Below are 17,908 nucleotides of genomic sequence, written 5' to 3' on the forward strand. Positions count from 1 at the left end.
ATTTCTCCCACTCCACAAGGCAGGAGGTCAAACACAGCTGGTGATACATAGCACAAGGTGTAGGACACTGAGTCACAACACTGTGCCCAGCAGACAGAGCATTCCCCAGTTTCAGTCTGGTGCACACATTCCTGCCCCACACACTCACCAACAACATGATGTGTGACATTTCCCGTCTTCAGGGAGGGAAAAAGTAGAAAATTAGGGGGTGGGGGAAATGCAGGCTGCAGGGGACTGCACTGCAAAAGCCTGCCTTCAGTGGGACCTGGGCTTACAGGGTGTAGCTATTTCATTCCAGGCCCCAAAAGCAAGGAGCAGGGCACAGCTCCCATCTATGGGATTAAATGCTCAGCAACATCAAGGCTCTGCTGGGAACAGTCCCCCGCCATGCCTGGGCGCTGTGGCACTGGTAACGGGCACAGCCCAAACCCACACCAGGGAGGGTACAAAGAACTGCAGGGCAGGAGCCATCATCCCTCTGCAGCTTGGACCTGGCCCCGCTCCTGTTGCATTCATTAAGACAGATTAAGCCAGGGGGGACCAGAAAGGAGCCTACGAAAGGCCAGGTCCACCCTCAGGAAACCTGCGTACACAGACTCTGCGTCTCCCGCCTCCTGGGTCACAGTTCTTTTTTTCCTAACCCCCCAGCACTGGGGCCGCTGCGCTCTGCTGCTCCTCACCACTGCCAGCAGCGGAGCTGAAGCCGGCAGCGGTGCCAAGCGGCAGGGGCCGAGCAGCCAGGCTGGAGGGAGGGAGCTGCCAGACTGCCTCCTCCTGCCATTTCACAGCCCGGACTGAAGCCAGCACACAGAAGTTTCCTAGGGAACCTAAGGCAGCTGCAGCCAAAGCAGGATGGCTGGCAACAGGGGATCTTCAAGCCCGGGCCAAAAAACATCTATTCAAGCTCATCAGCGGCCAAACCTGAGCCAGCTGCACAGCCAAGAGCACACGCATTCATTGCTGGGGCACCCCGCAGCAGGGATGCCTCCTTCCCTGGGCCACAGTGTGGAAAAGAGGGATGCACACGGCTGCCCCTCTGAGCTCCCCAGGCCGCTGCTACACTAAATATCCCCAGCAAACGCTTCCCTAAGCTGCACTTCTTTGTCGCCGCAATGCGGGGATGTATTCATCATCCAGGCGTGGGGATTTGCTGCAGCTGGGCTCCCTGACTTGCTCCAGGATGCCTAGTTTTATGTCACTGATCTCTGCTCGGATCATGCTTGAATGCCCGTGAAAAATGCTTCTGCAATAGGATTCTTCTCCTTCTCCTTCTCTCTCCTGCTGTTCTTTACAAACCACAACTCAGTAAAATCCAGGCTCTTAAACCGTTTTTTTTCCGAATACTTATTCTTTCTAATGACAGCCCTTCCATCTGCTGGTGATAGCACAGAGAGTCGGGCAGAGAACACGAATCTGTTCACCTTTCCAAGTGCGGCTCTCGACACCTGCATCCCGAGCGCACCGCCTCGGTAGCAGATCTGTTCCAGCCTGGAGCTGATCTCACCAGCAGTGCGGGGAATTACTTCATCGAGGCTCCCCCTTGCGGGCTTGGGGCCTTCGATGTTCGCTTCAGCCCCATAAATTCAAACCCCTCTCTCTAACTCGGCAGGTCTTCCTCTCCCTGTTCTGCTTTTGGGTTACCCAGATACACCACCTGTCAGCCCCCACACCACAGCGATGACGAGGGTTTCTGTCCTGATGGGTTTCTCTTATCCTTGCCTGCTGCCAAAACTGCTCCTCAGCAGCAAGAGTGTTCCCGTATTCTCAGAGTGTTCCCTGGCTGTCCTGCACTCTCTTGGGAAGACACTATTGGCAACAGCAAATCCAGATGCACCTTCCCCAGGGTGTAAGGAAGCAGCGCGGTTGCCTACGCTGGCCAGGAGGGCACTGCCACCTCCTCGCTCAGCTGGGGGATCGAGGCAGCCCTTGGTCTGGGCTGGAAGGAGAGCTGGAACACACAGCAGCAGCAAGCTGCTCAGCTCACCTCTGACTCTGGCATTCCCTTGCTTCTTCGTCTCGCTGAGCCAGTTGCTCTAATGACAGAACCAAGGTGGAAAAGAAATTTAGTCTGCAGAGGTCAAGGCAATTCCCCAAAGGAAGCAAGTGCAATTATCCCCATGCTAATGACCAGAGAAACTGAGGCAGCCAGCACAGATACGCATTTCCTTAAGTCTTGCTCCAAGACATGTTTAATTGCAGAGATCTACCCAGCAGGTTTTCTGATCCCTTATCCTGCATCCTGTTTCCTCATTCTGCTCCTGCAGTTGTAGAAAGAAGCCTTTGATCACTGGGGACAGGTCTTCCTACAGCAAAAAGGGAAACTCAGAAAGAAATGGAGGGGAGCAATCCTGGTGGATGACTGCATACCACAAGAAAGTGCTGCATATGAAAGGGAAGGAGACATTTCCTATTAGATTAAAGGAGCTGAAACCTGCTCTCCCTCTAGAGAAGTATGCAACTTGCTTCTCTAATTGCAACCCTCTGCTGGGAAAGGTGCTTACAAGTATTGCAAAAGGAAGGGGAGATTAGCCAAGGTCAGGGAATAGCAGGGCTGCAAATCCAGAGGATTGCGGAAGAGGTAAGTGCTGTGAAGTGATGTCAGGAGAGGTGCTGCCAGCCCCGTTCTGAGAGAAAGTAGCAGAGGTAAAACCGAGCCCAAAACCCAGGAACTGGTCACTGCAGTCAGCCACAGCTCAAAAGCAAGAAAAGGGAACAAAAGACGGCAGCACAGAGCTTCAGGAAAGTGAAAGCTCTCCGAAAAAGGAATGTGAGAGGGGAAAGGGAACCTCACATCACGGGCCAGAGCCAACGACCCGGCAGGAAACGCGCAAGAGCTCTCGCTGGAGCATCTAAAAAACATTGCAGGGCTCACATAAACACACAAGGCAGAGAAACCAAACAAATGTCGGGGCAGAGAAACCAAACAAATGTTAGGACAGAGCGAGGGCGACAGGGCGGTTCTGGCTGGCTGAAGATGACCCGCTGGGTGGAAAACGTCTCTGCTGGGCTACTGCTGCAAGGCCACCTTCCCTTCCCCACAGAGGGCTGCTTCGCCTGCTCGGTGACCCACCCCGAGCGCACAAGCAGCAGGATCGGTGGCCAAGCCCGGGTTGATCAGGCAGCAGCTCTCCTGCCTAATGCTGCCCTCTGCTGCCAGGCCTGCCGAGCCTGGCATCCCACCCCCCATCCCACCCGCGCAAGCCCTTGTGTCACCGGCACAAGCCTTTGTGTCACCGACCCAGGCCTCCGGCTGGCAGGTAATCACTTTCCTCAGCAACCGGCTCCGAGCTAATTATAGCTCCTGTACTTTCGTTCCGGAGCGGTGTTAATTACAACATGGACTGTTTCGCTCCCTATCCAGTTTGGGATGCCAGCTGTCGGCAAAAATACATTGAGGGAGAGGAGAAAGGTTTTTCCTCACACATGGTCTAGCCACTGATACAAGGAGCAAAATTCAGACTCAGGGCTCTTTTTTTTTGGTTGCACTCGGTGTCCTGGTTACACAGAAAGTAGATGGAAAGGGATGGAAAGGAGATGAAAAGTAGGAGAAAGAGACTCCTAAATCTACCAGAAACAAAAGAAAGGTTTGAAAGGCCACTGCTGACACGACTGTCATGCATGAGTTCACTCGCCATTGTTTGCAACCAGCTGAAAAGAGGTGCAGCCTTCTGTTCACCTAGACTTGCTAACCACTGGGTGTTGCCAGAGAGAGGAAAATAAACAACCTCCAGACTCAGACGGATTGAAACTTCAGCAAAAGGGGGCCCTGAAACGCCAGACTGCAAAGCCACTCCTTCAGCAGCTTCCCCCGGTGGGTTGGAGAGAAGAGATGCATACCTTCTGAGCACGTTGTACATGACCTAGAAGTGAAAATATCTAGGCCTTGGTCTTCTACAGATGACTTAAGGCTTCTCAGGAAAATCAAAGAGGTGCTAGTGACAGGCGAGGCTGAGTCATAAGATTAAAATAACCCATGTAAAACGTGCCTGAACACAGAGGAGGGAAGGATGTGGCAATTTTCTGTGAAAGGCATTTTAAAAAGTGCTTTGTGATGCAAAGCTGTAACAGTTAAAAAAAGCATTACATTCAAGTGCCAAAAACTACCTTTTAATGACCAAAAAATCCCCCCCAAAACAATGGCTACCCAGAAGGAAAAGACATTTAGGTGTGACACCAGGGCAGTTCCCTTGCCTGCCATCTGCGGGATTAGCTCTGTAAATGAGTAACACGACCCAGGACCGCTCTGGCTCAGGCGCCGGTCTCCAGGATCAGACGCTTTAGGGCTGAGGAGGCTGCATCCTCCCCGCTCTCACGGCAGGGGCTCCCGCAGGCCCGGCCCCCCGCACAGCTCTGAGCACCACCCATCAGGCGCCCCGAAGGTCACAGAGCTGGCCCCTTTCACCGGCATTGCTTACAGGGGGGAAAAAAAATAAATAAACAAAAAATAATAATAATAAAATCAATCCCCAGGGACTTAGGCACACTGTTCCTTCCAAGGTCACTGGAGCACAGAGAAAATAAGCGCTGTTAAGTGACACAGTTTAGGCTGGCCTGGATTCCCGGAGCCACATGGAGAAACAATCATAAAACGGTTTGGGTTGGACCTTCAAGATCACCTAGTTCCAACCCCCCTGCACGGGCAGGGACACCTCCCACCAGACCAGGTTGCTCCAAACCCCATCCAGCCTGGCCCTGAACACTTCCAGGGAGGGGGCTTCCACGGCTTCCCGGGGCAGCCTGTGCCAGGGTCTCACCACCCTCATAGTGAGGCATTTCTTGCCAACATCTGATCTAACTCTACCCTCTTTCAGCTTAAAGCTGTTCCCCCTCATTCCATCACTCCGTGCCCTTGCAAGAAGCCCCTCCCCAGCTTTCCTGTAGCCCCTTCAGGAAGGCCACGATCAGGTTTCCCTGGAATGCCGGATATTTTCCGGGACAACACCTGGAGCCTTTTCCTCTCCAGCCTGAGCAAGCCCAAGAAACACAATTCCCGTTCCTGGAGCCCTGCAGTTCCCTCTGGGGCTCCACCGACCTCCCTCCCCGGGACACCCCCTGGAATCCCGGGGGGCGCGTGTGCTCCCAGAGGACAGGCTCCCGGCCCGGGGGTCCCGGCACGCCGGGCTGGGGGGGGGGGACCCCCGGGGGGCAGGAACGGGGTTTGGCTGCCCCCTGCGAAGCTGAGCCTTCGCACCGCCCGGTGCTGCGGGAGCCACCGCTCTCCTCGGGAAGAGTCTTTCGACATCCGGCTGTTCCCGCCGTGAAACGTTTCCTGCGGGTGTCCGACCGGGATCTCCCCAGGAGGAACCCGCACCCACCAACCCCCCCCCCCCCCCCCTTGTCTTCTCTCCCAGCGTCTCCCTGTAGGACAGGACCCCTGCCCCCCCCCCCCCCCCAGCACCGCCGGGCGCCCCTCCCGCGGGGGGAGTTGGGGGGGTTTGTCTCCTCCTCGCCCCCCTCCCCCCCGGCAGGGGGCGCGCTGGGGCGGGCGGCGGGCGGCGGGCGGCGCTCTGGGCCGCCGCCCGGCTGATCGCTGGCGGCTCGCGCCCCGGCGGAGCGGCGCTCTAGAGGCTTCGGCGCGCGGCCCATGGCGCGGCGGCGGCGGCGGGCCCGGCGGCTGCGAGCGGGCGGCCCCGCCGCGGCCCTGCCCCGCTGAGCGGCCCTGCCCCGCCCGGCGGCCCTCGCCATGGAGCCCGAGACGCTGGAGGCGCGCATCAGTGAGTGCGGGAACACCTCTCCCCTTCGCCGGGCACGGCACGGCCCGGCACGGCCCGGCCCGGCCGCCAGAGCTGGGGGGGGGGGGTGTTGGGGGGGTGAGGGCCCGGGGCGTGGGCTGAGGGTGACAGCCAGGGAGGTGTCAGGCTGTGTGGGGAAGGGGGGGGGGGGGGCTTCGGGTGCAGGATCACGCGTGGGGGGTGGCTTTGAGCACAGCGGGGGCTGCGGAGGCGACCCCCGCGTTGGGGGGGGGGGGATGCTGGCAGGCGGTGACTGGGGGGGTCGGTGTGTGCTGCTGGTGGGGGGCAGGGGGAGGTCTGTGCTCCGGGCTCGCACGAGAGTGTGTGTGTTTCCATGCAGGCGGTGGAGCTGGCAGAGGGGGAGGGGGAGCAGTATTGCCCAGAGGGTGGGAGCCCGGCGGGGCTTTCTCACCATCCCTTTCCCCCTCCTGCAGACAAAGCGACAAACCCCCTGAACAAGGACCTGGACTGGGACGGTATCAATGCTTTCTGTGAGCAGCTCAATAAGGAGCTAGAGGGGTAAGTGCTGCTTCCATTCCCCAGGCTGCTCCTGATCACAGGCCTGGGCTATGGTTGCTCGCCTGGTAAGGTCCAGTGGGGTTGTCCTGAGAGCTGAATAAGTATGAAGCCCTGCAAGGCAGAGCTGGGTGGGGGGTCCTGGTCCACTCTGACAGAAGGTTCCCACAGGGTTTTAGTTCCTTGTCAGTGCCTTAAATTTGCAACAGGCTGTTCAACCCTGGATTCCTACCTAGAATCACAGGTACCAGGCCTTCCATCCATAACTGGCGAGCTTTTTTTTTTCTTCCCCTTGCTCCTTCCAGTCCTCCACTTGCTACCCGACTTCTTGCCCACAAGATCCAGTCTCCGCAGGAATGGGAAGCTATCCAGGCCCTCACGGTAAGGGCATCTGCAGGCTGGTAGAACTAGATGGAGGGTCAGGGTGTGGGGTTGCTCTAGTTGAACTGAAGGAGCAAAGGAGGCTTTGAACTCCCCCTGAGAAAGCCCTGGAGCACCTGAGCCCTTGGATGGGAGAGGGGCTGAAGGTGGTTCCACAAGAGAGGAGGGGTGATTGGTAGGAAAGGTCTTGTTCCTAGGACAATCCTAGGCTGTTGCAGTCAATGGGAAGCTTTTTGTTCCCTTCATGTCATTGTACATCCATGCTGTGAAACCCCAATACTTGTGAACTCTCTAAGCCCCCCTGCCAGGGGCTGTTGTTTCCTCCGAAGAGGAAAATCTTCTTTCTTCTTTTGGGAGGGTGATTTGCCACCTGGGAGGAAAAGGTGGTGTCCCTCCACATGACTGTGAGGGTGGCCACAGGCTCCACGCCCAGCGAGGAGGGAGCAGGAGGGAGCTGGCTCCTGACCCTGCTGCTGACCCTGTGCTGGGGCTCACCCGGCCCCTCTCCCCAGGTGCTGGAGTCCTGCATGAAGAGCTGTGGCAAACGCTTCCACGATGAGGTGGGCAAGTTCCGCTTCCTAAATGAGCTCATCAAAGTGGTGTCACCCAAGGTGGGTCCTGGGGAATCCTGCCAGAGGGGACCAGAGTCTGGTGGCAGGAGGGCGTTTGGGAAGAGGTGGTACCTGAGCAGAAGGGTCAAACACCCACTGGGATGTGGGAGAAACAGGACAGTGCTAGTAGGAGATTTGGTCCTTGTTCCCTGGTGAGTTTTCCAGTGGGAAGGCGAGCATCCACTCCTCTGCTCCTGGCTGATTCTTGATGCAGGAGGTGGAGGGCCAGCTAGACATGATGCAACCAGCCCTTGTAAGACTACTGAGCTCATCTGCGTGCCTGGAGTCACCTTACCTGCATCTCTGTCAGGCCCTGCCAGTGCTGCGTGTGCTCAGGAACCTCCCTCAGCTTTGACATTGTGACCGTGTCTCTCCAGAATGCCCCAGCCTGGTTGAGAAACTCTCAGAGGGCAAGCCTAGGCCTGGTCAGTGGTGCTCTTTCAAATCCATCTGGAGCACCAAGTCATTACCTGCTCCTCTGCTCATGCTGCTGTTCCTGCAGCAGAACAAGCTGCCTGTGCTCTCTTATTTGGTCAAGGCAGTTAACACCAGCAAGGATAGAGTTAAGGGAACACAGACCAAATATGACTAAGGAAAATCTTTGTCTGCCAGTCACAGCTTTGTGATCAGTGACAATGAATAGCCAGGGACAGTGGCAGCAGCACCCTGAAGTTCTCTTGCTAGGCACCCTAGAGCATGTCCTCTGCCTTAAAGTCACTGGCTTCTGATGGCACATGCACTGTTCCTGTCACCAGTGCCCAGCAGACCCACAGGAGAAGGGTGAAGGATGATGGCACAGCATGGGTAGAGCTGTAACCTTTGGAGATCTCACTGCAGGTTGCTGGTCGTCTGGAACGCGCCTGGCTCCAAAGGGTGCCAAACGCTTTGTGCTGGAGTCTGCCCCTGAGAGAGGGCTGGGCCTTGCTCCAGGGACCCGTTTGCCCACAGTCCTTCCCTCCCAGCCCTGCTCTCTGCTCATTTCTGGAGGGTTGCCTTGCTCAGCAGCCTCTGTAAGCCATACCCTTCCCTTCTCAAGGTGACAGAGACTCACCTGGGCCTTCCCACCTGTCTTTGCATGTTGCTGAGGGGCTGCTGGTGGAGCATTTCTCCCACCTCCTGTTTGTCCTGTGGTGGAACCCAAGCGCAGCATAGGACATGTTGCAAGGACCTCGTGAGCTTTCCTGCTTGCTTCCTCTTTCCTCCTTGTGCTGTTGGGAACAGTCTCACTTCTCCTGGGGGAGGGGAGGAGAGGGACAGGCCAGGCTTGCAACGGCTCAGATCAGCTTCATGCCACCTCTTCTCTCTTTCTCTAGTATCTTGGCAGCCGGACACCAGAAAAAGTCAAGTCCAAGATCCTGGAGCTGATGTACAGCTGGACATTAGGGCTGCCTCACGAGGTGAAGATCTCCGAAGCCTACCAAATGCTGAAGAAGCAAGGTGAGAGGCAGTGGTCTGGAAGGGGAAGGTGGATGGACAGTTTGCCTTCCCTCTTTTTTTTGTCTGGGCAGAATCCAAAACAGACTCATAGGTTGGAGGGGACATGTGCTTGTTCCCTACAAGAGATGGGTCACTGGAAAGGTCTGGGGCTGGAGGGCTGTGAATGCTTTGGCAGTTGATGCTGGGTTTTTTTGAGAGGATGTTTACAAGGAGCGACAGACAGTTTTTACTGAAAACGCAATCCAGGATCGTGGGTAGCTGGAGTAGATCCAAAACCCCTCAGCCCCAGCTGGGTTTGGTGGTCTTTTAGGGAAGAAATTACTTAGGTGGCAGTGCCATCTCCCAGTGGCTGAGACCTCCTGATCTCTCTATTGGTCTCTACTGCAGGGATCGTGAAATGTGACCCAAAACTGCCCGATGATGCTCCGTTTCCACCGCCCCCCCCTCGGCCCAAGAACATCATCTTTGATGATGAAGAGAAATCCAAGGTAAGGGCTCAGCACAGGGAGAGGGACAGCAGGCAACATCTTCCCTACTCCAGGAAGATACTTCCCTACCCTAACCCTAACCCTAACCCTAACCCTGTCCTGCCGAGGTGGAGATCCAGAAAGCATCAAGGCCCCTGCACCCACATGTTGTGCTTTAGAAAATACATCAGAGGAATGCTGAGGGCCCACTCCAAAATCATGACAAAGGAAATGCCCAGAGATGGGTGATGTGGGTCTCTTTGACCTGTGGAGTGCTCAGCTGCAGGATGGTGCAAAGGGTGAGGTGCTGACACATTCTGGGAGGGTTGCTGCTGTACAGTCTCCGGGCTTCTGCATTATCTGGCCATGAGGATTAAATCCCAGCCCCAAGTGCTGCTCCTGTTATCTCTTCCCCACCCCCAGCCCAGCAATCAGCTTATTGCCCAACTACTTATACCCTCCTGGACCCATTCTATATTTCCCATCAGAATTGTGTCACCACTTAAAGATACCTCTGCTTTATCAGTGCAAGGTTTTAAGCAAGAATTAGGCTCCTTAGGGTCTAGTTTTGCAGCTGAGGTGTAATGCCAGTTTGCTGCAGGGGACATACTTTGCCTCCGTGGGTCACAGAGGATTTGTAGTTGGCCTTGTGGGACTGCTCACTGACCAGGGAAAAGGGAAGAGGCACATGAAGAGGTCCAAGTAGGAGCCTGTTGCAATCCCATGGTAATTCCTGCATAAACCAGGCTTCCTCTCAATGCTAGTGCTGCTGTGCTCAGGGTATCCATGATGCATGATGGGCTAGGCAGGAGCAGGTTTTGAATGCAAGGGATCTTCAGGGAAAGACCTGTCTTACAAAACCAGAACCACAACGGGAAAAGGAAGGCCAGTTGTACTTCTCCTCTCCCTGGTCTCCAGTAGCCCACAGACTCACAGCTGGGCTTTCCAACAGCTGGTGTTGTCCCCTGCCTTTGCCAGAGGGGCAGAGGATTAACTCCATTTGCTCTAGGGTTGCAGGAGTGACTCTAGCTGCCACCCTGCAGCTTGGGCTCAGAGGTGCTTTCTCTTTTGCAGATACTGGCTCGTCTCCTGAAAAGTTCCCATCCTGAGGACCTCCGGGCTGCCAACAAGCTTATCAAGGAGATGGTTCAGGAGGTGTGGCTGGGGAGAAGGGGAGCTGGGGGGTCATGGTCTGGGGTGGCAGTGGTTAGCCCCAGGGAAGCAGTGGCTCTCTGTCCTCATGCAGAGGAACTTCTGCCCAAATTTTTGTGGCAGCAGCTGCCAACGAGTCCCTTTGTGATTTCTGCCACCCTTTGGCTACTTGGAGGAACGGGTCTGGATGCTTTCTGTGGCCCAAGCCCTGCTGCACCTCTAGATCTGCAGCAAGGCCTCTCATGTCTGGCAAGTGCTGGCCCAGTGATGATTTGGAGTTTTTCACTGGAGTGGGAGCTGTTTTGAGGGCAGTGTAGCTATTTCTTAGGCCAGAGAGTTGGTGTCTTAGCTGGCCCAGCCTTCCTCCTCTCCAAGTTGCAGACAAGTGCAAGGATATTCTTCCCCTCCAGGACCAGAAGCGCATGGAGAAGATCTCCAAGAGGGTTAATGCAATCGAGGAAGTGAACAACAATGTGAAGCTTCTGACAGAGATGGTGACAAACTACAGCAGGGGCGAGACAACAGAGAGCAATCAGGACCTAATGAAGGTGAGGAAGGGCCATCCCAGCATCCTCCCTGAGTTCAGCAGAGAGGGATGACCCTTAGCCCCTTAAGTTCCTCCTGCCTGTTGTGCACATCCTGCTGCTCTCCTCAGCACCCTATTCTCCTCCCCCTCAGGAGCTGTACCAGCGCTGCGAGCGCATGAGGCCCATGCTTTTCCGGCTCGCCAGTGACACCGAAGACAATGATGAAGCTCTGGGTAAGCATGCCTGGCCTTTCTCATCCTGTCCCCTTCTCCCTCCATCTTCTTCTAGGGAGCCTGTGCTTGAGCTGCCCCTGGCATAGCATCTGTCAGCAGCTGCTGCGCTGTCTGGGGTGGCTGCTTGCTGTAGATTAGTTACGCTTGGCACTAAGTGGGGGCACATGGCAGCAATCAGCAGTGTCACAGGCTTCCTCCACTTTGCAGCAGAAGTGACACTTGAGTTTGTCCTGCTGAGACTGCCACGGGGGTGTCAGCGAACCCCGGTGCAGTTTGCAGCAGCAGTTGCAAGAACACTGTCTGCAGTGGGCTGCTGTCAGCCCCGTGGGCCTTGCTTTGAAGGAATAGACAAAGTTTGGGGTATAAAAGTCACTCTGTTTCTTCACAGTTCTCAAACCTGTTCCATTTCAGCGGAGATCCTGCAAGCCAATGACAATCTGACACAGGTGATCAATCTCTACAAGCAGCTTGTACGGGGAGAAGAAATCAACGGGGAGACGGTGGCTGGTCCCCTTCGAGGTGAGGAGACCTGGGGAATGGGACAGGAAGGTTGAGCACAGGGACCCTATTGTTGGCTTCCTTAAGTGTAAGAAAAGACTGAGAGAAGAGGAAAGGTGAAACCTGCAGGAGATCAGAGTGGGGCTGGTGAGATGAGGAAATGTCATGTGGAGGTGACTGATGCATGAAGAGAGGGAGTTGGGAGAGCAGAGGGGTAGTTCCCTCTCCCAGGTGTAAGGAAGGCTGGGAACTGGCCTCAGCACACTGGATAAGGATTGGATAAGGTTTCCATCTCTCACCTTGTTCCTTCTTTGCAGGCAGCACCTCTGCACTCCTGGATCTCTCAGGCCTGGATCTTCCAGCAACAGGCCCTTCCTACCCAGCCTTGCCCACCCTTTCAGGTGGCTCAGCAGTCCCCATGCCTGACCAAGCTGCCTCTGTCTCCTTGCTGGATGATGAACTCATGTCTTTAGGTAAGAAGGCCAGAGCAAAAAGCTCTTTATTCTTTCTGGACTCTGGACAATCTCCATGGATGGTTCTCCTTGTGACAGGAGCATGAATGGGTGAGAGCTCTGGGAGAGGTGTATAATGAGAGGTCAAGAGATGTCCACCATTCGGTGTAAGGGAGAAGGAAGGAAAGACCATGCTATGCTCCTGAACTTCAGTTCCATGGTATTTTCCTGACTAGTCAGAGAGAGCCTGCAGGGAAGTGCCCTTTGATTTGCTCTCGAAAAACTGACCTGGCATGTAAATCAAGAGTGATGCAATAGCTGTTCCTAGGTGGGATCACAGGAGTGGATCACTCTTAGCTCCTTGTGTTTACTCCTTGCAGTTGAAGTCACAAGCTGACAATAGACACATGGAACTTCCAGAACTATTCACATGGAAGTCTTGTGAAGTGCCAGTCCTAGAAGGCTCTAGAGTCCTGCTTATTCCAGGAAAGTGTCTCTTTCCCAAGATAGGTGGGTCTGAGTGCAAGAGCATGAAGTAGACAATGTGATCACTTGGGCTTGTCAGTCCAGTAGTATTCACTTCTGTGCCAATTGCAGTGAGAACTAGATTGTAAGTGAGGATCTCTGGGCAGAATAAACACTATCACCCTCCCAGCTCTGCCCCAGGCAAAGATAGGGGCCAAAGATGGAGACCACACTGGTGGTTCTGCTGCTGCTTCTGTCTCTTACTCAGGCCCTTTTTAATGCCTTTGCCCCCTTGGTAGCTAAGCTTCGTGTTTGCTTTTACCCCCAACCAGGCCTGAATGACCCAGCACCACATCCTGCCCAGGCTGGTGACAGCAGTGGCTGGAACAGCTTCCAGGTAATGTGCTGGGAGCCAGGGCAGAAGGTGGGGAGGGTGGAAATGGGGTAGGCAGGGTCATCTGGTGGCTGGTGCTGATACGTAGCCCTTCTTGGGGGGCTCTCCTGTGCACTCTTTTTACAGTCCTCAGACAGCAATGAGCTCAGTATCACCGCTGTCACGGCAACACCACCGGTCAAAGCAGATGCTGGTGCATCCGCCCCCAAACCTCCCACCAGTGGCCTGGATGACCTGGACCTCCTGGGCAAGACTCTGCTGCAACAGTCTTTGCCTCCAGAGTCTCAACAAATGCGATGGTAAGCAGGTGTAGTGCAATCTCACATTTCTCCCCATCCTTTCCATTTCTGGGGTGCTGGACACAGACATTTCAATGCCTTGCTCAACTCCTTGCCCCCTCTCTTGCTCTTTTCCTACAGGGAGAAGCAGCAGCCACCCCCCCCGGCTCACCCTGAGGGATCTCCAGAACAGGAGCAGCTCTGTGGGCACCACAGCCCACAATCCTGGTGCTCTGCCGGTGCTCCAGAGTGTTTCCCCTAACCCCACACTGCCCCTGACCTCAGAGCCACCTGCCCCTACTACGCTTCCAAAAGCTGCCACCTCACCAGTAGGAAGTACTGCAGTCCCACCACGGCCTCCTGCCACCACGCTGCCCCAGGAGCTCTCCCTGGCCAACATCACTGTGCCTCTGGAGTCAATCAAACCCAGTGAGATTGGGCAAAAGAGGGGGGCAAGTCTTGGGGGGTGGACAGATTGGAAGGGAGTCCAGCAAATCAGGGAAGAAGCAACTGGACAGGGTATGAAGAAGGTGGAATAAACCACGTGCGCATGGAAGGGAAGAACATGAGGAAACTTCTGGCTTGTTGGATTTCATGGAGGTTGAGGAGGGGTGGTATCTGTCACCTGTATAGTGTTTGGGTGATGGGGAAAGGTTGCTGCAGGGCTAGTTCCCTCCTGGCTGAGTGCTTCCTGTCCCTGCTTTTCCTACAGGTAGCATCCTTCCTGTGACAGTGTATGATCAGCACGGCTTCCGTGTCCTCTTCCACTTTGCTAAGGATGCCCTGCCCGAGAGGCCCGATGTGCTGGTGGTGGTGATTTCTATGCTCAGCACAGCCCCACAGCCCATCCACAACATTGTCTTTCAGTCTGCCGTCCCCAAGGTAAGGTGGCTGCAGGGGCTGAGATCCCCAGGCTGGGCTGAAGTGGCCCTCTCCCTTTGCAGGAAAGGCTGGGGGGGAGGGGGGTGTGCAGAGAGAGCTCTGCAGGGCTGCAAGTGAGGTGTGTTGCCTTCAAATTAGCAGGAACCAGCACAATGGTTTTTTGTTTGACTAAAGAGTGGAAGCTCCCCAAATACAGGGAGCAAGGCCTCTGGCTGCCAAGTCCTGCTCAGGAATGTAGGGTGCTCTTCTCTCTCCCGAGGTGATGAAGGTGAAGCTACAGCCTCCCTCAGGCACGGAGCTGCCAGCATTCAACCCCATTGTCCACCCCAGTGCCATCACACAAGTCCTGCTGCTCGCTAACCCACAGAAGGTAATAGCACCATCCCTGAGGTGTGAGCAGGCTGGTCTTGCTACCTGGGCAAGGCCCAGTTCCCCTGTCCCCATTTCCTCTGCTCTGCAACTTCCTGCAGACCTGAATGATTTGTGCTTCATGACTTTCTTCCTCCCCCACTTCTGACTGCTTATCCTTTCTCCCTTGTCTCCAGGAGAAAGTGAGGCTACGATACAAGCTGACATTCACCATGGGAGAGCAAACCTACAATGAAATGGGGGATGTGGACCAGTTCCCTCCACCAGAGTCCTGGGGAAACCTCTAGGGCAGATGTTGCAGACACTACAGTGCAGTGTCCTTGGGAAGCCGGCCCTGTGGGGCTGGAGCAGCCCGAGGAGATGGGGAGGGTGGGTGGGTGGCTGCTGCTCACGCTCTATTCCACAGATGGCTGGGTGAGGGCCAGAGGGAGTGTGCCTCAAGGAGTAGAGCAGAGATGCCAGGTTATGTTCATCCCACAAGACTAGGAGTGGAGTGGAAAGCTTTGTGTGGGTGAACAGTTGCCTTCCCTGCTCTTCCAAAGGCATCGCTCCCTCCCCAGTCTGCCCAGCTCCTCTTCTAGCCCTGCTTTCCCTCCAGGTACAGTGAGGAACAGGGATGGGGAGCTTAACAGCCTCAGCCTAAGGCAAGGCCTAGCAAGGGACAGTCCTTTTCCTTGTCTGTCCCTTCTGTGATTCCCAGCCCTTCAGCTGCTTCGTGCTCTGTGGTGCTTCCTCTTGTTCCCCTTGCCCCCTCCATGGAGCTGGGCCCCAGTGGGTTCCCTGTCTTGTGGGATCGCACTGGAGCTAGTGTGGAACAAGGCTGGGCAGAGACTGGGTGTCCCTCCAGCTCCAGGGAGCAGGCAGCTGCCCTTCCTTGGGGAGGTCAGGAGGGAGTGATCTTCCTGTATCCCCTCCTTCCAGCTGCTTACAGAGCTGTTGGTGAAGCATGGGAGCCCGGGGGCTGGGAAGGGTTTGCACAGTGCCTTCCCATCCCCTTCAGCTGGAGCTCCTGGGCAGTGACACTCCCCCCACCACCACCCCTCTGCTTCCCATGTGCTACCACATCGAGCTTTGGGGACTGCTGTGGGACTTTGTCCCACAGGGCAGCCATGAGGGGGGGAAGTGCTGGGGGCAGTGGGCATGCCGAGTCTGCCTGCAGCCTCCTGCCCAACAGGGAGAGGAAGCAGCACATGGTCTTCTTCCCCCTGGCCGGGCTGGAGAGCGTGGTGGGGCAGGGGGCTTTCTCAGCTCTTCAGTGTCCTCTCTCTGTGGGGTAGGTGATGGGCTGGGAATCGAGGGGGAGAGTCTGGAGCCCAGCCCATCACCAGAGGGCACCAGTGAGCTCTGTACGGAAAGCCCAGCACTGGGAGCCCAGCTCTGCACTGTGGGGCTACTGGGAGGGGGGGAACAGCTGTGCCTTGCACACCTTCGCCCGCAGCTGGGGGAGGCCTGGCTCCCTGCGGTGGGGAGGGGGCTCGCCCCAGCCGCCCGATCACTGTGACACAAGAGCAGGGATCTGCAGGCAGGGAGGAGACCAGGGGGTGGCACTTGCCAAGCGATCCCCATCCCTAAACTGGTTTTAACAGGGCCTGATCTTAAAAGCCGTGGGCAAGGTGTGCCCTGCATTGGCTTTCCAGAGGTAGTAGGAGGCTTGTGAGAGATGGAGGAGCATGGGGGTGCCTCGTGCTTTGGGATGGGGACAGCAGGTGTCTTGGAGGTGGGTGCAGCAAGTGGTAGAGGAGAGGGGGAAGCAAGGTCTTTATGGTAGGGTTCTGCTGTCTTACTTCCCTTTCTGGTCTCTTTTCAGGGTTTTGTATGGGTTGGGTTTTTTTCTTTGCAGATCTTGTTTGGTTCTTGAACAGACTTGTATATATTTTCAGTGCAAAATTATGTAAATGGAAGAAAACAAACAAACAAAAAGATTTAAAACGAAACGCCCGGCGCGGAGATTCTGCTGTATTTATGGGAAATAAAAGAGTTCTTTCCTGATCCTGTCCATCTGGCTTTTGACTCAAGAAATGCATTTTCCCCTGACTGCAGAGGAACTGACTGCACCTTGCAAGCCGCTGTCTCCAGCTCAAATCTTATCCCTGCAATCTTGTAAGTGACCCAGGGCCTTGCCATGGTTATTTCCTCAGTCCCATGAATAGGGAGAGGGGCTGGTGGAAGTCCCCCAGCTGCTCTCAATTCCTGTTTGAGAGCAAAGTCATTTCTAGGCTGTAAGCTGGGTGTTTCTTGCTTCCCTCCCTGGGGAGAGGTGGTGGACAGGGGTTGGTGTCCTACAGCCCATGGGGAGCAGGGCTTGATCTCACTCCCATGCCCCACATGGCTGCAGCTTCAAAGGCCAGGTTGAATGGGGCATGGAGCAACCTAATCTGACGGAAGGTGCCCCAGTCATTGTTAGGGGGGCTTGGAATTAGGTGATCTTTAAGGTCCCTTCCAACCCAAACCATTCTATGATTCACCACTGCCTATAGTGACATTTCCTCCTCTTTGCCAGAGCTGTTTCTAAAAGCAGCTCCCTGGGGCAGTTTTGTTGCAGGGAGCAGCCCCAGGCTGGCAGCAGGTCTGACATTGCATGGGAGAGAAGAGGCCACAGCTTGGCAACCACCTGATGCAGCCAGTAAGAGTCTGTGGGGGTTTTTCTGTGCCTTTCAATAGGTGCTTGAATCCCTTGCCTGCTTTCAGCCACCACATTGCCCATTAGGAGCACCCCCAGGACTCGTGGCTGGGGGATCAGACGTGCTTGGCCACAGGTTTAGAGCAACCTGGTATTCAGGCAGGGAGAACAGTGCTCACTTGCTCAGTCCCTGCTTGAAAAGAGAAGTTCAGCACTGTTTTGCTGCACGCTCCTGGAGCAGAGCTCAGCAACCTCCAAATTACTGCTCCTCAAGCTTCAGGGCACAGGTAGCATGGCCCTTCTGCCTTTCTCCTTTGCTGCTTGTCTCATCTGCCCCCAAAGTGACCGCTTCCCTTCTGGGCTCGGGTGTTAGTTCCTTTGCCAGCCACATTACCCAGCCACCAGCAACCTCCGCTTGAAGGAGGAAAGTCCCAGCTGCAGGTAGCCAGAATTAAGGGCGAGGTTTGCAGCTTGTAAAGCCAGGAGCAAAGGCGGTGGTGCTGTGAGGGGGGATGTTTTTAGACCCAAAACACCAAAAAAATAGTAATAAAACGCTGAGCCTTGGTGCAGCTCTGCAGCGAACAAGCAGCACCCAAGCCTGGGAACCGTGAGGCTGTGGTTCCCGTGTGACTGTGCTGCCCTGCTCGGAGGAGCCCTGCCAGCAGCAGGGAGCGGGGAGGAAGGGGCCTCCCCAGGGCGTGAGGCAACAGCTCTTGGCCACAGCTTTGTGGTGGCTCCGGAGAGCCTTGGCAACAACGGCAGGGAGGGAAAGTGGGACACAAGAATGGTTGCAGGGGTGGCTTTGCTGCTCGCCCTCCTGCTTTTGTCCCAGTGAGGGGGATGTATTCTGAGGGGGAAGAGGCTGGAGATGCAGCTGTGAGCATGGAGGGTGTT

The 17,908-nt window shown here is 55.7% G+C and overlaps 1 protein-coding gene across 1 annotated transcript; it reads left to right on the forward strand.

Moving 5' to 3' along the window:
* The first annotated feature begins 5,524 nt into the window (after window positions 1-5,524).
* On the forward strand, window positions 5,525-16,383 carry GGA1 (golgi associated, gamma adaptin ear containing, ARF binding protein 1). The gene is given in 18 exon segments (XM_051639561.1): window positions 5,525-5,714; window positions 6,167-6,251; window positions 6,554-6,629; window positions 7,142-7,240; window positions 8,554-8,677; window positions 9,065-9,165; window positions 10,219-10,299; window positions 10,707-10,844; window positions 10,975-11,056; window positions 11,468-11,575; window positions 11,872-12,027; window positions 12,804-12,868; window positions 12,992-13,164; window positions 13,285-13,300; window positions 13,302-13,572; window positions 13,856-14,025; window positions 14,285-14,395; window positions 14,571-16,383. Coding segments are annotated over 18 exon segments (1,998 nt in total). The 5' UTR covers window positions 5,525-5,683; the 3' UTR covers window positions 14,682-16,383.
* Window positions 16,384-17,908: the final 1,525 nt, after the last annotated feature.

Source organism: Apus apus, chromosome 1 (assembly GCF_020740795.1).
Source record: "Apus apus isolate bApuApu2 chromosome 1, bApuApu2.pri.cur, whole genome shotgun sequence".
In the NCBI taxonomy this organism is placed as follows: Eukaryota; Metazoa; Chordata; class Aves; order Apodiformes; family Apodidae; genus Apus; species Apus apus.